The sequence below is a fragment of the Mus caroli genome, chromosome 18 (assembly GCF_900094665.2).
Source record: "Mus caroli chromosome 18, CAROLI_EIJ_v1.1, whole genome shotgun sequence".
Lineage (NCBI taxonomy): Eukaryota > Metazoa > Chordata > Mammalia > Rodentia > Muridae > Mus > Mus caroli.
The window spans coordinates 19,195,166-19,212,315 of record NC_034587.1 but is presented as its reverse complement, the minus strand read 5'-3'; the positions used below and the strand labels follow the sequence as shown (position 1 = coordinate 19,212,315).

Here is a 17,150-nt window from a genome sequence, read left to right as displayed (position 1 = left end):
GAGAGAGAGAGAGAGAGAGAGAGAGAGAGAGAGAGAGAGAGAGAGAGAGAGAAAGAGAAGGCTAGAGAATAAGAGGAAGAGAGAGGAGAGAGGAGAGGAGAAGACAGAGAGAGGAGTGAGAGAAATAAGAGAGCGAGGAGAGGCCAAACAGCTCCTTTTAAAGTATGCTGTCTTATCTTACTGTTGCTAGGTAACTGGGGAGGAGTTTAGTCTAAAGGTCAGAAGTTTGGGACATTGCCTATGTGACTTCTAGCCATGCTTCTCTTGTGGGGGCTGTGGGGGGCAGTAACTTAGGCAGGAGCCAGAGTTCCAGGAGCATAAGAGAATGCCTACAGTGTCATGTAGGTGAATTACCACCCTTCCGGGGTTCAGACCTTAGCTCGACTGGAGACCAGTCTGTCTGTGCATAGCCCAATACCCCACACCTAAATATCATATGGTGGGAAGGGCTGAATCATGCAGCACTTGCAGGAATCTTTGTGCAGGGTCATCGTCTAGATAAGACCAGGTACTTGTGCTCTCCAGATAAGTTCAGACAGCAAAGAGGAAGTACCTCTGAGAAATCGAGTCCTCCATTTTGTACCCAGCTCAGAGAGCTTTATTTGGATATTGTGGACTGTGACCTTAATAGTAGGGTCTTCCAACAGAAAAGCAGTGACAAGATTAATCAAAACCAAAATATAAAGGAATCAAATAAAAAATTCACACGCATGGTTTCTTAGTGTCCTCTGTCCCCTCTGGCTATGATAATCTTTCTGCCTCATTTTCCACAGGATTCCCTGGGCCCTGAAGAAAGGTATTTGATGGAGATATCCCACTTAAGGCTGAGTGTTCCATGTTCGATCACTCTGCATAAAATGTCTGGCTAGAGATACTTGTATTTATTCCCATGTGCTGTAGGAGGAAGCTTCCCTGGTGATGACTCATCTATAAGCACAGCAGAAATGTTATTAGGAGCCATTGTATTGCTACTTTTTTATATACAAGTAATATTTTGATTTACCCTAGTCCTTGAATTGTTCTTAGTCACCCAAGTAGGATCAAATGTGGCTTTTATTTCATGGAGTGGGCCTTAGGTCAAATCAGATATTGTTTGATTGTAAGGGACAATGCTTTGCTGAAGAATGATACCATGGACTCATGAAGGGTGTTTTATTCTGCAGAAGCCCAGCATATTGGTGTCTCTCATTACCAAGATAGAGAGACAACCAAGTGAGTTTGCAGGCCTGATTTAAAGCACATTAGAGGCATTCTGGGGTAGGTAGGTTTTGTTTTACTCTGTCTCTAGGCATTCCAGAATCATTATTGGGCATGGTGGCTGGAAAGTGTTGCTGAAAAATCCTGGTTTGTTTGTTTGTTTGTTTGTGCTTTTGTTGTTGTTTTTTGTTGTTTGTTTGTTTATTTGCCTGGGCTTGCCTGGATTTGCCCAGTTCTTAGGCCTAATCTCCTTAACTGCCAATCTGAAGCCTGTCATGGAGTCAGCCTAGCCTTCTGAAACCTCCCAACCCCCACCTTCCCCTGCCCCTTCAGTTGTAGGCCATCTTGAATCCTTGAGAAGTTTAATAAATCCATTCCTTAACATACCTAACTAAAGCATTCACTGTACAGGGACTACAAGTCAAAAAATAACATCAGTAGGATCAGTAGGGTCTGTCTTGTAGTCTCTTTCTAACTACGGCCATGGATTCTTTGATCACCCCTGAGTGGTCAACATAGAAACCAAGCCTTCTCAGGCTACTTCATCGTTGCCCTAACATACCTTACATGAAGGGCAGCATTGTACATCAGAAGGGTTGTCTTTGGTTTGGTGTTTATAATTCACTTTTTGTAGCATGCAAAGTACATTCTTGTACCAAAGATGCTAGAACTCAGGGTGAAGGCTCTCCATTTTCAATGAGTTGTAAATCAACCAAAGCTCATATGAACTCACAGAGATGGAGGAAGAATGCATAGAACCTGTAGAGGTCTGCACAGGATCCTTCTCATATATGGTATGGCTCCCAGTTTAGTGATTTATGGAATTCCTGAATGTGCCAAAATGTGGGTCTCTGATTTTTCTTTATTTATTTGACTTCTCCAATTCCAATGTAATAATTTTTGTTTTATTTAACTTATTGGGTCATATTTTATTATTATCCCTTAGAAGACTCTGCCAGTGCCTGGAAAATACAGAAGTGGATGCTCACAATCATCCATTGGACGAAGCACAAGGTCCCCAATGAAGGAGCTAGAGAAAGTACCCAAGGAGCTGAAGGGGTCTGAAGCCCCATAGGAGGAACATCAATATGAACTAACCAGTATCCCCAGAGCTCCTTGGAACTATACCACCAATCAAAGAAAACACATGGTGGAACTTGTGGCTCTAGCTGTATATGTAGCAGAGGATGGCCTAGTTAGTCATCAATGGGAGGAGAGGCCCTTGGTCCTGTGAGGGCTCTAGGCCCCAGTATAGGGAATGCCAGGGCCAGGAATGGGCGTGGGTGGGGATGGGGAGCAGGGGGAGGGGAGAGGGGATAGGTGATTTTCGGAGGGGAAACTACGAAAGGGGATAACATATGAAATGTAAATCAAGAAAAGATCTAATAAAATTTTTTAAAAAGAAAACTATTTGTTTCACAATAAAAGTCAGAAAGGGAGAAGATTTGAGTGGGAGGGTAAGTGGGAAGAAACTAGGAGAAGTAGAGGGATGGAAAACCATAATTGCAATATATTGTGTGAAAAAAATAAATCTATTTTCAATAAAAGAAAAAATTAGATAAAAAATATAGTCATGGACCTAACCATCACCACCTCTTCCCCCCTTTTATCTCCTCTTTTCCCCCTCTTCCTCTTCTTCCTCCCTGTCTTTCCCCTCCCCCTCTTCTTTCTCCTCATCCCTCCTTATTCCATTCTCTCCCCTCTCCCTCTTCTTTTTCTTCCTTATTTTGTTTTTAATACAGACTCTTACTGTGTAGTCCAGGCTGTGTTGTGGTTCTCAAGGTCTTTCCTCCTCCTTCTCCTCCACACTGGGATAACAGGTGCGCAGCACTACATCCAGTCTGTGACTCTGATTACTGATAATTAAAACATTCAGAAATCATTTCTGAGAGTAATATTTCACCATCTATGAATATTTATAGAAAAAGAAGTATCAGTAAATAAATAGATAATCAAAATATTTCTCTAGACATTAACAGAAAGAATTTGACTCAATAACTAAAATGTCTCAATGCAAAATATATATGAGTATGAAACATAACCCTATGTATGTTTTTGTAAGTGTAATTGCAGATGTCTACAAAATTCCAAATAAACAGAATCCATAACCGATATAAGAAGGTACTTTAAACTGTACAGCATAGTAGGGAGAGTCAGTATAAATGTGAAAAAAACCTACAGGCCTAACCCATGAAATTAAGGCACAAAAATACTTAATGATGTCATCAAAACTCATAAGAAAACTTACTTTAGATTATTAAAAAATCAATTTTGTTTTGTTCTAAAAATGCAAGATGACTTTAGCATTAGGAAGTTGTAATAGAAAGAACGAGGAGGTCCTCTTCTGTAATTTCCTTATAAATGTCTAAGTGTATATTAATATATAAAATAATTAGAAGTAATTTCCATGTCTAAAACTTCAAAAATTTTTATTCAAACAGGTAATGTTTACACATGTTTTCAAACTTAGAAGGATTTTTTCCTTCTTATTATCTTTCCATGGGTCTCTCTTGATATATATATTTTTTTCACATTGTATTTTTATTATGGGTGTATTCTTTTCAAGATTTCTGTATTCATTCATTCATTCATTCATTCATACATTTATTTATTAACAGGGTCTCATATATTCCAGGCTGGCCTTGAATGAACTCCTGGGTAGCTAAAATTGACCTTGATGTTTCTGCCTGTACCTCTCACAATTTCAAAAAATGCCTCTGTGTGTGTGTGTGTGTGTGTGTGTGTGTAAAATGATCAGGTTTTTGTTTATGGTAATAAGTTGGATTTATACTAAAGATTATCTGTCTTTAGTACTAGGATTGCAGGTGAGCAAAGAATAGCTCTGCCTGTTGGTGCTGGGTGTCTAATTCAGAGTACTGTGGATGCTGTCAAACACTTTCTAAACTCAGCTATATCCCCAAGCCTGTATAAATTCATTTTATATGTTAATTATTTCATTATTTATTTTTTTGTAAATCAATCTTATAATAATTATCAGTTGTGGTTTTTGGCATTTTTTTCTATAACTAGAGCACTCTAAGTAAGAATTGTGGCTTCCCTCTCATTTAGACACTTGTAAGTACGATTTTATCATTTTAGTTTTATGTATTTCTGGAAGGCCTCTACTCTTTCAAATTAATTTTCATGTTAGCACGTTACATAAAATGTGTATATGCGTGCTTGTAAAATAATCAGTTTGTTTGTTGATGGTAATAATTTGAATTTATACTAAAGATTATCAACTAATAAACCATGCTTTAGTCTTTTTGTTGATAAATGAAGGAAACAATGTTTTACAGTTCAATATTTGAATAACCCTTTTTAAGATTCATAGATGAATAATTTCTAAAGCTAAAGTAGTTTCTGTATACTATCAAGCATTTCTTTCTGGACTGTCTGATGCCAGCTCTCGGCTTGGTGTTGCTCTCATTAATTTACTTTCAGAACACGAGAACTTCTCCAAAATTAATGCAGAGCTGCATAGCTATCTTAAAGACATTGCCCTTAAGGTGGAGCATCTGCAGGAGCAGAAGGAGAGGCTGGAAAAAGCCAATGCGAAGCTCCAGGTGGACATAGACTACATGGCTTCTCATAGTGTCCTGCTGGAGAAAAAGCGCAAGCAGGAGATAAGATGTCTGAAAGAGCGTTACCATAAAAAGTTTGAGGTAAGAGAATTTGTATCTTCTTGGTTGTTCCAAAATATTTCTACTTTAAGAAAGTTGATCTGTAGTTTATTTCTCCAATAAGCTGTTCAATGATAACTTATTGGTATTCATTTAGACATTATCTTTGAGACATATCTATATACCTAGGGCATTTAATAATATTCAGTTAACTCATTAAAGTTATAGAGGCAAAAACAGCCTTTTTATTTTTAAATCATAGTTTGGCAGAGGGAGAAAGCAAGTAGAACATATCAACAATGTGATCATTGATGAAAATTGCAAACCTAATGGTACTTCAAATGATTATATGATACAAATCACATTGTGGAAACATTTTATAGAGAAATAGTTTATTTGCATCTGCTACGCAAATAAGAAACTTACCTCATAATAGTGTTTGATCATTTTTAAGTAAATAAGACAATCCCTTCCAGGTTTACCACACAGCCATTTTATACAATCTACCATCCTCATAATAATAATAATAATAACTAGTATAAATTTCATTCATTCATTTAAACGATGTAACAATATTACACCTTTGGATTACACAATACTACTATACTTTGACTATGTAAGTCTCTGCATCTTCATTTTTAAAGTAACAGATTTTTTTTGGAACTTTTATGTTAATGTGTGTGTGCCTGGTGGTCTGTAGGTGTACCATGTGCATTCAGGCATGTGTGGAGGCTAGAAAATGGTGTCGGCTCTCAAGGGTTAAGGGTGGTTGTGAGCTCCTGGATGTGGGTCCTTGAGACCAAGCCAGGCTTCTCTGCAGGACTGGTCACTGTTCTTTTCCACTGTTCTATTTCTCCAACCCCCTACATTATTTTAATTTAATTAAACTACTCTTCATAGATACAAATTTAGTTTATTTTAGTTCTGTATTCCATCACACACACACACACACACACACACATATCAAACAATTCATTTTTTAATGTTCTCTCTCTCTCTCTCTCTCTCTCTCTCTCTCTCTGTGTGTGTGTGTGTGTGTGTGTGTGTGTGTGTGTTTCTGGCATCTGAGTTTCTTTTCTAGTATGTATTGACAAAACTGCAGCTTGCCAATACATAATAAGTCCACACCAGTGTTCTTCTTTCAGTGTACATGTTAACTTTCCTCAGCTGTATGCCTAGTGATTAATGAGTAGTAGACAGGATCCATTCCATTAGCTAATACTCCACTGTTCTCCAGAGTTCCTCTGAAAACTTCCCTGGAGTAATGCTTCTGCTGAAGCCTCATTTTTCCCTTTGGAGAATAGTGGTCCTTCCTATACCCTTCCAGTTTGATAATGTGTCAGCTGGATTACATCCCTGTTTTCCTGGTCTGATTTTGCTTCCAAGAAACCCTAAGACATTATGCTTCACTGTTATCTAAAGATGATAGCTCTAGTTAGAGAAAAGCAGAAGCATACAGGGTTGTAGGAAACAGGCTGACCAACTTTTCAGAGTGAAGGCCCTAGAATGGGAGCTCATGTGTTGTGTGTTTGAATCCCTACTCTAAGCTTCCAGATCTCAAAAACTTTTGTAAATCTTCGTGCCTTGCCTTCTTCCTTTACAAAGTGATGTAATAAGAACAAGTGAGCCATAAACTTAGTGTTCACCTGAATTAAATAACAGGGATCAAAACAGAGGCTAACAGAACATCCAGAATGTACTATGCATACAGAAATTCCTTACTGTAGAGATGTACATCAAAAATGAAAGATCCAGATTAACAACGTCCATGCAGATAATTAAACCTCAACATAGAAGACAGGGGTGACTGGAGCATCTAGAATAAGATAATATTTGGGTTTGGCTGAGTTCTCTCCACAAATAGTACATCAAGCCTACACCCAAACAAATTCCCGAGTCTCACATTCTCTGCCACCACACATTTGTCTGTCCCAGACATGCAGAGAACAGTCCACATGCTTTAGAACCTGATAAAACTACTCAGTTAACCACTCTACAGGAAGTTACCAAAACTTAGCAAGCTCTACCCTGCTGGCATGCTTGCATGTGTAACCTAACAGGGATTACAAACCCTGCATTGTAAAAATACCCGAGACTGATTAATTGTATACTTTGGCATCATTCTTTTTATCTTATCTGAGTTTTGATGAAAATAAATCCAAAATCATAAATTACAAAAGGTACATCACATTTAATTTAAAAAGCATATACTATCTAAAATATGGTATAACTTATGAAAAATAAACTACATAGTAAACATTGCGCAATGATCCAAGGACAAATTTATCAAAAGAAACCTACCATAATTGATCTTGAATTTAGTGGTACTGTAGTTGGATGTGTGTGACTTAGCCTATTAGCATCTAATCATTTCATATTATTTTTAAACACCCAATCTACAAAAATGAAGGGCATCCTTAAATGAATTCAAGCTGATAATTTTAATAGAAAATCTTGTGAAATTTTTGAAAAAAACCTATTAACAGAATATATATCTGTAAATATGATGGAAAATTTGTTCAAAATAGTCCTTTATCAAAATAGGCAAATGATAATGAACCATCTCATGCATAAATCCTTTTAGGAGACTAGAAATTACTTGACATTAAGAAATGTAATTCTATAACTTAGATTGTCACCAAAATAAAAGAAAATGGTCTGATTTTTATCAAAAGATTCTTGAGATTTATTTGTCATAATTAAAATGCTAAAGCCAGAATGGAACTTGTATAACCTTGGTGCTGAGGTTGGAAGAATGCCAAGTCTGAGGCCAGTTTCTGAGGCCAGGCAAGTCTACCCAGCAAGATTTGTTCTTTTAATTCAGATATTATAATAAAGACATAAATTACAGACTTTTACAAACAGCATATTAACCCCTGAAAATTCATATTAACCCCTGAAACCCTGCAGCCATTTCAAACAAAAGAGGGAGAAAATGACTACACAGGACATGATGTGTGCTAAAGAGACTACTTTTGCCAAAGTGACAAGATAATAAAATGAAATACAAAAAAATTAAAATGATAAAATAATTTTCTCATAATACAACTGAAATGACACATCTAAGGCCTTTCCATGCAAATATCTTTATTTTGTTTTAAAACTTCCCAGTCCATCCTTGTGAGATGGGCCAGAGGTTAAGAATACTTGCTGCTTGGAACTGCTCTTTTGCACTATCAAGGCTCATATCTACCTGGAACCCACAGCTCCAGGAAACTCTTCTGGCCTGGTAGGCACCACACATGCTCACAGTGTGCAAGTGATCAAGTTTCTTGGAACACAGATGCTTTTTATGCTCTGCTAGTGAGAATTAAAGCTGTTATTCTTTTCCTGGAGAATAATTTGCCAGCCAGCATTCAGGAAAGCCCTACCCTCTGACTCAGCACATTCTGGTTTTAGCAGTGCATCTGAAGAAAATATTTAAGCTTGTAAAGTTCCTTTGCAAGCATAGTGCGGTTTGTGTTCCTCAAATTTGCTCATAAGTTGTGCACAATGTCTGTCCATTTGCCTGGCAAAGGGGGAAGAGCAGCAACTGTCATGTGGTGCAATTCAGACAAGATTGGTGGATAGGAGAACACGCAGAGAGCTGGAGACAGCTAAGAAGTGTTGATGGTTTTCATTAATGACTAAAAGTAAACATTTTGGACTACTACAGGAAGATAACAATGGTTATTTCTGATTAAAACAAGTACAAGTACTTTAATCTTCATTGTACCTCCACATTTTCATCTTTTTGCAACAAAATAATAAATGCACATTAAAAATCAACATCAGTGATTTAAAAGATGATTTTAACTCAAGCACATAAACCTGTAACTTTTATGCTTCTGTAGAATAAAATGAACTCTCAATCATGGTAAAGGAAGACAGAACCCTATTTCCTTAGCTGTACACATTTAGAGGATTGGTTATAGTAAGAAAATATATGTTAATAACTTTAAACCTAAAGTATGAGTGACACTGGAATTTTTTTAAATTAATCATTCCTAAATATGTGGGCAACATATATTTTATTTCTAGGTAATGGAAAAATTTAGAGCAATTCATGAAGAGCTTAAAGAGTCTGTGGATGAGTGTGAAGATGCAAAAACAAAGCTTAAGAGTATGAAAGTAGAGAATGAGAGAGAAATTCGAGAAGAGTTATTAAATGCAACGTCCTACGAGTAAGAATTCACCCTACATACTATGTATAGTGTCTAGAAATGAAAGGTTAGCCAAACTGTAATAAATACTACTGCTCAAAACCTTTTGAAAAGCTCAGAATTTAAGTTGCTTGAGCCAATATTATCATCAAGTTTATGTCAACTGAAATTTGAATATTTAATGTACAAATCTAGTAAATCTGCAAAGCAGTATATTTTAGTTTTAAAGTGTTCATATGTATCACTAAATTTCATGAGGATAAAGCATAAAAGCAATGTATCTCCCTGTCACCTGAAAGCAAGAGATTTCCTTATTTTTTTAATGATATATGAATCATTATGAATCAATGCAGTAATTATAACCATGTTAATATTTCAACTTGTTATTATTTTCTTATTAATAGAACAATATTTTAAACGCATAGATCTTCTCCTTCTTATTAATAGCTGAGATGTTTATCTCCTTGCATATTCTAAGTTTCTAAAGGAAACTTATCTTCTGATACATCCTATCTTTTTCAGGGTTTCTATTTCTGTGATAAAACATCACAGGCAAATGCAATTTGGGAAATAAAGGTTTAATTTTATCTTTCAGCTAAGATTGCATCATCCAAGAAAGTTGGAGCAGGAACTTGGATGGAGAAGCTGGTACAGAGGCCATACAAGAGTATATAGTTCATTTGCTGGTTCAGCCTGCTTTCTTATAGAACTCAGGCCCGCCAGTCCCTGGGTGGCATTGCTAACAGTAACTAGGGACTCATATGTCAGTCATCAGTTCAGCCCACTCTACCCACCACCACTGCACCAAATAAAGCAGCACAGACATTTCCACAAGCAATTCTAGCCAGGACATTGTCTCAAGTTCCATCTTCCAAAACAATTCTATCTGGGCCAAATTGACTAAGACTACCCAACACTTCCTGGTTTCTTTCATTGACTAAAAATTCCTTTTGGCTTAAAGTGACATCAAAGATTTTTTTCTTTGTTTAAATTGATTCATAATTTAGTAGAGACAATCCATTTTAATGTTAAAATCATTATGAAGCTAGAGTCAAATGCATATATGCAAATGAGCACAATTAGTATAAATCTTATGATCTAGATAGCATCCATTTGCTAAAATGGTATATTTTCCCACAGCCACTGGAGCAAGGGTTTGGGGATTAAGATTAATTACTGCTCTTGCAGAGGATTAAGACTCAGTTCCTAGCACCTAGGTTGTGGTGTACAACCATCTGTGACTACGGTTCTAGGGAATCCAATGCTAAGTTTTGTCTACATGGTCACTAGCATGCAAGTCTTTTTAGTTAGCCATATTTAACTGGGAAAAAACACATTCGTTCCTTATTGTGTTCCTGGAACTCACTCTGTAGACCAGGCTGGCCTCCAACTCATTTCATATCATAAAGATTAAGTTTTATACATCAACATTAGTATTATCTAAGTAATTGTTCAAAATGCATAATCTCACGTTCAGCCCAGTCCTATTGAACATGAATGTGTACTTTGAACAGATTTCCCCACCCCTTTTTAAATTTCAAGAGGAATATTTATTATTAGAACCATGTAAAATCAATTTTCATAATATATAAAATCAAGACCTAAACAATATATTGTCTGTCTACTGTAGGTGGACTTTTTGAGTTCCTTCTCAACAATGTTGGGCATTTTGGATAAGGTCACCCCCAATGAGTTCTGAGAGTGTCTTGCCTCCCGGATCTCTGGTACTTTCTAGAGGGTCCCCCTACCTCCCTTTCCTTAAGGCTGCTTATTCTTAACCTGAAATTTTCAAAAAGGTTATTCCAGTTATTTCTGTGATGTTTCCTTAGCTTCAGGTGTAGTAATTATGTTGTAGACATTTCTTTACATTCCTGTCATTGCCCCCACCTCAATTCTCACCCCCACCCTCAGTTCCGCATCCCATTGCTCCTCACCCTTGCCTCCATGAAGTTACTCCTTCCACTCCCCACCAGGTTTCCCCCTTCTCTGATGCCTCAAGCCTCTCAAGGATTAAGCACATCTTCTCTCACTGAGGCCAGACCAGGTAGACCTCTGCTGCATATGTGCCAGGAACATCTGACCAACCCTTGTATGCTCCTGGTTGGTGGCTCAGTCTCTGGGAGCTCTCTAGGGTCTGGATCAGTTGAGAATGCTTGTCTTCCTATGGGGTCTGTATTGATCAGTGTTCTCTAGAGTCACAGAACATATGGGTAGTCTCTATATAGTAAGGGGATTTGTTGGTGACTTACAGTCTATAGTCCAACTTCCAACAATGGTCAGCAGCAGCTGTGAATGAAAGTCCAAGGATCTAGCAGTTGCTCAGTCCCACAAAACAAGCAGGTGAAGGAGAGAGTAAATCTTCCTTCTTCCAATATCCATATGTAGATCTCCAGCAGAAGATGTGACCCAGATTAAAGGTTTAATCCCAGATGAACTTGAACTCAGAGATCTCCCAGTCTTAATCTTCTGAAATCCATAGCCATTATGCCTGATGATCTCCATGCCAAGATCCAGGTCAGAAACTTATATCTCCAGCCTTCAGATTAGGATCATTGGTGAGCCTTCCAATTCTGGATTGTAGTTCATTCCAGATATAGTCAACTTGACAACAAGGAACAGCCACTACAGTGGCTTCTTTTAGCTTCTTCAATTCTCACCCTAATTCAACCACAAGGGTCGGGTGTAAGTATCTACTACTGTTTCAGTCAACTGCTGGTAGGGCCTCTCTAAGGACAGCCATGCCGAGGCTCTCATCTGTAAGCACCTCATAGCATACGAGTGTCAGGCCTTGGTGCCCCCACCATGAGATGGATCCCAGGTTGGGCCAGTCATTGGACCTCCTTTTCTATAGTCTCTTCTCCATTTATATCCCTGCAGTTCTTTTTGATAGGAACAATTCTGGGTCAGGAATGTTGACTCTGGATTAGTAGCCCTGTCCTTCCACTTGAGGCCTTGTCTATCTACTGGAGGTGGACTTTTTGAGTTCCTTCTCAACAATGTTGGGCATTTTGGATAAGGTCACCCCCAATGAGTTCTGAGAGTGTCTTGCCTCCCGGATCTCTGGTACTTTCTAGAGGGTCCCCCTACCTCCCTTTCCTTAAGGCTGCTTATTTCCAAGACAATTAGAGAAAATACTATTTTTTTCTGCTCCTTGATACCTTCAGTTAAATATTGATAAAAGATTATAAAATTCTGTCATATGGCACCAGAGCTAGGGAGATGGCTCAGTGGGTAACAGTAGTTCTTCTGTAAGCATTAGGACCTGCATTTGAATCCCCAAAATCTAAGTATGAAGTTGGATGGTTGTTTATGTTTTATGTCTGTATATCCCTAGCAGTGGGTAGGCAGACAAATCTAGATAAAACCAAGATAACTTCTTGTTCAGTGAGATTCTATCTCAAGACTGAGAGTAACAGAGAAAAACACTGGATGTCCTCTTTTGGCCTTTACATGGATGTATGCGTTTACACACACACACACACACACACACACACACACACACTATAAGCTCATGTAAATCTTCATATTTGGTACTCCATTATATGTTTAGTTCATATATTTGATGGTATATACTCAGATTCATACAAGTTTAAAGTGATTATGATATCTGGAGATATTGATTGGTTTCTTGTCACCTCAATTCACCCTTTCTGGTTTTTAGAATTCTGTTTTTCCTTAAGCTTATTTATAAAGGTAATTTTACTACATTTTATCTTTATTAATGTTCGGAAAATTTTTTCAAGTTCCAATGTGTTGGGTTATTTCTGTTTTAGACTCACGAGAAAACATGTCACTGACAGAAATATTTATGCTGTTATAGACAGCATGTTTTAAAAGCTGGGCCACTGAATATACTTACAGATCACTAGTACATCTCTTGAGTATAAACGATATGGCCTGTTTTGTTTAGTGGACCATCTTCCATGTTGTTACTCATCTTCATTCTGTTCTCCCTTCTTCTCTTTGGGTGATGATAATTCTGTTTTATTACTTTGTAATATGCTTACATCATCAAATTCAAAACACATTGGATGCTATTGATGTATTGGGTATTACAAAAATAATTAAAAGTTTACTCTATTTATCTACTTCCATTCACTTAAATGCTTGCTGATTGCAGAATGTTTTGTTTCTATGACCTATGAGAACACTTTCAATATTTTATTTTACAGAAGGATTTAAAAATAAACTTACAGTCTTGACAACCATTTCTTCCCCTTTTTTTCTGTCTAGAATCCTCCTTGGCTGAAAAATCTCTTAGAATAACAGCTTCAATGAGGTTATCTTGACAAGTTAAGGTTGATTATGGAAGAAAAGGGTTTTAATATAAATAAGACATTGGGGCTGTAGAGATGCTCAGAGAGTAAGACCACTGACTTTCTTCCTGAGGGAACCTGAGCTCAATTCCCAGCACCCACATGGTGACTCACAATTTTTTGTAATTTTGATTCAGGGAAATGTATGCCCTTTTTTTGGCTCTTGTGGGAAACGGGCATGCAAGTATTACAGAGACATAAATGTAGAAGATGCCTATGTATATAAAATAAGACTTATAATATAACCTAAATAAACAAAATACCATGCAATCTCTGAATTTTAATTTTCCATTAGGAAGAGAGTTCCTCCTGTGACTTGTGCTGTCCTTTTAAAGATCACCTATGTTCTTGAGACCTTAAAGATTTATTTATGTCTATGTGTGAATGTGTGCCACAGATGTTCAAGTGCCCAAGAAGGCCAAAGGAAGCAATGGATCTTGGAGTAGTATTTATAGGCAGCTGTGGACCATCCAGAAGCTGCATCCATTTCCTCTGCAAAAACAGCATACTATCTTAACCAATGAAGCATCTCTACAGTCCTCTTTGTTTTTGAGGTTTTATTTATTTTACTTTTACATTTCTCTCTATATAAACTAACTGCCCAACTAAATCAATAAATAAAATTAAAATTAGTGTCATCTAGTCAGGTTTTGTCACCTCTTATTTTCATGGTTTTCTTTATTTATTAAATGCTGAGGTTATTTGCTGATATAACTTATATAAATTTCACACTAAATTTCTTTTGTCTTTCAACTTTTCCAATAGCAATGCCTCCTGTGCCTGGCATGTGCATGTGTGTGTGTGTGTGTGTGTGTGTGTGTGTGTGTGTGTGTGTGTGTATTTGGAGCAGAATGCTGTTCAATGACAGACCAGTAATAATCTTCCTTAATAACTATGATGTTTTAACTATGCTAAGTTATACAGTGATTTTCCCCACATGTTTGTTTTCTTTATTTTTCTTTATAGCTAATTACAGAACCACAGAAGTCTATGGTTCTCAATTCCCTTCTCCAAGTTTCTTCCAATGGGGGCAATCTTAGAAATTGGAACTACGATATCAGATTAGAAAGCAGGCTCTGCCCAGGTTTTCCATGCACCATGTTTTTACATCCACTGATTCACATGGATGAATATGATTGCATGTGTAGTTACATGTAATTTTCTTGTGTGTAAATTCACTAACTACTGCATTGATCCAAGTGTGTAATGGTATCATCTCCTATGCTGCCTATCTCTATATCTCTATTATTTCTGACCCCCCATCCTCAAATCTTTATCATTTGGGCATGTTATATAAATGCATCACTGAACAAGCAACCTTTGGGTTCTTGTTTTTGTTTTTGCTTTTCTTTTGCAATTAAGATTAATCCACTTTAGCAGATGAATTCCAAGAATGCCTTGGAATTTATTACTAAGTGGGATTTCATGGTATGTATTGAGTTTGCCTAACCAACCACATGTTGCCAGGAATTAAGTTTTCTTTTCTATAGAATGCCCATCTCTGAACATGATTGCCAGACTGTGCTAAGTATGTATTAGTTAAAAAAAAAAAAACAACCTGCAATCAGCTGCACAGTGTAGAGATACCGTTAAACATCCATACCAGCAAAAAGAGATCAGTTTAAAAAAATTCAACCTCTCTAGCATTTTTTTGTAGCATTGAAGTTTTATTTCAAATTTCTTTTGCACATTTTGTGCTGACACGATGGTAAATTCTTTTATGAAATATCTACTCAAGTGTTTTTTTTCCCCTGCCTGGTATAGATAATTTTTTTATAGAGAATTCAAGTTTAGTTTTAAAAGTTAGATATGTAAATTGCAACTATCTTATGATTTTAAAAGGTTTAACATTTTATCCTTTATGGGGGTGTTTTGTCATGGAAAAGTTTTAAATTTTGTTAGAATTCAGTTTGCTAATTCTGTTTTACAGGCCTGGTGCCATGAGAAACCTCCTGTTCTAATGCTAAAATTGCAAAGGGTTTTCTTCTAACATATTGTATCTAGTGTTACATGTTATATTTGGAAGAATTAGGTGAATGAAACTTGAGATTTAATCAGACTTAGCTTTTCTTCTTGAGCATTCATGTAATCTGGCACCCTGTGGCACACTGCTTTGGTGAAAGGACTGAGAGACCAAATATTTTGGGTCCAGACTCCATTTTAGAGAACCTGATCTAAGATTAAACTCGAGTTAACTGACAGGCCTAGCACCAGTTTCCAGGCTACCCCCCAACAATACCTGTGTCTAGCACCAGTTTCTAGCTTATACCCCAACAAAACCTGTCTTTAACACCAGTTTCTAGGTTATTCCCCAACAAATGTGTACCTGCATGTTACGAGTCTGCCTCTTGACACTTCACTTCCTAACAACCACCAGTCAGGAGGAAAACAGAAGTTAAGTTTATGGCTTGGCTCCCAGCACCAGCCAATTATGTTAAAGGCCATAGCAGACCCCCAGTCAGATATGTACCAGGCTAGATACCCCCTTCTTGACTCTATAAATGCTTGCCTGAGTCTGGGCTTGAGGCTTTCTCTCATTCTCCTGCATCAGAGACGATGGTGTGGCCTAAGATCCAACTTGAATAAAGAGACCCTAATGTGATTACATCAGAATTTGGCTCCTTGGTCTTTTGGGGGTTCATGAACATATCCTGGCACAACAGGGCATGTGAAACATTGTCAAGATTCATCAAGTCCTATTTACATGGCTCTGTTTGTATCTACTAGGTTCTGTTTCACTGTTCTATGTGCCCAATACTCTGCCAATACCATCCTATTTAAAGTTAATATGCTTGTATGCTAGTTCTTAATAACAGAGAGAGAATGTGTGTGTGACTGACTCTTCCTATTGCGTTTTCCTGATTAATGGATGTGAAAATGATTACATTTAAATACTCAGTAGCTTTCCATCACTTTATTATCCAACATCTCCCACAAGACAATTCAAAACAAACTCCCCAAAGAGGTTATGTATATATATATATATATATATACTTTTCTCTCCTTCTTTTTCTTGGGAAACAAGAGTACTAGTCTGCTTTTGTATGCACTCTTTAATTAATATCTGAGCATTTTAGGAAATTTAGAACTGCTGTGGGATGGGAGAATTTTAGGATAAATGTCATTGATTCCTAAGAAGTTAGAGAGTGGTTTAAATATAATTGTCTTTTCAATGTGATTAAAAATTAGCTTTCTTTTTATCTTAGGAAAGAACTAGATAAGCTTAGCATTCTGGATGCCCACTATACAACTTCAATTGAGACTGTGAACTTGGACATTGAAGGTGATGAAGAAGCCATGAGCGAGGTGCTGAGAGAAACACAGAGCACAACAAATGAACTGGAGAATTTAAAGAAAACAGTGAGCTTTTCATGCTTTGAAATACTTACAAAATGGTTTAGAGCTAGAAATAGCATATTTTCCCCTCCAATTATTGTATAGCAGCCAATTTCCTACCTGTAATAGTTTCATACTGTTGGATAGCAGAAGAGATTTGACAACTCAAGAGACGCTTATTTCATTAGTAATTAAAATTTGCATTTTTAATTGGATATTTTCTTTATTTACATTTCAAATGTTATCTCCCTTCCTGGTTCACCACCCCCCCTGGAAACCCCCTATCCCATACCCTCTCCCCCTGCTTCTATGAGGGTATTCCCCCACACATCTACCCACTCCTGCCTCCCCACCCTCGAATTCCCCTACACTGGGGTCTCAAGTCTACACAGGACCATGGGCATCTGCTCACATGGATGCCCAACAAGGCCATCCTCTGCTACATATGTGGCTGGAGTCATGGGTCTCTCCATGTGTACTTCTTGGTTGGTGGCTTAGTCCCTGGGAACCCTAGGTGGGTTTGTTTGGTAGATATT

At 37.3% G+C, this 17,150-nt stretch overlaps 1 protein-coding gene across 1 annotated transcript in view; it reads left to right on the top strand.

Moving 5' to 3' along the window:
- Positions 1-17,150, top strand: part of LOC110285128 (coiled-coil domain-containing protein 178-like) — a 98,318-nt gene that overhangs the window by 50,263 nt on the left and 30,905 nt on the right. The window contains exons 11-13 of the mRNA XM_021151126.1: positions 4,642-4,862; positions 8,841-8,983; positions 16,485-16,638. Coding sequence (XP_021006785.1) covers positions 4,642-4,862; positions 8,841-8,983; positions 16,485-16,638 — 518 coding nt within the window. The remainder of the gene's footprint in view (positions 1-4,641; positions 4,863-8,840; positions 8,984-16,484; positions 16,639-17,150) is intronic.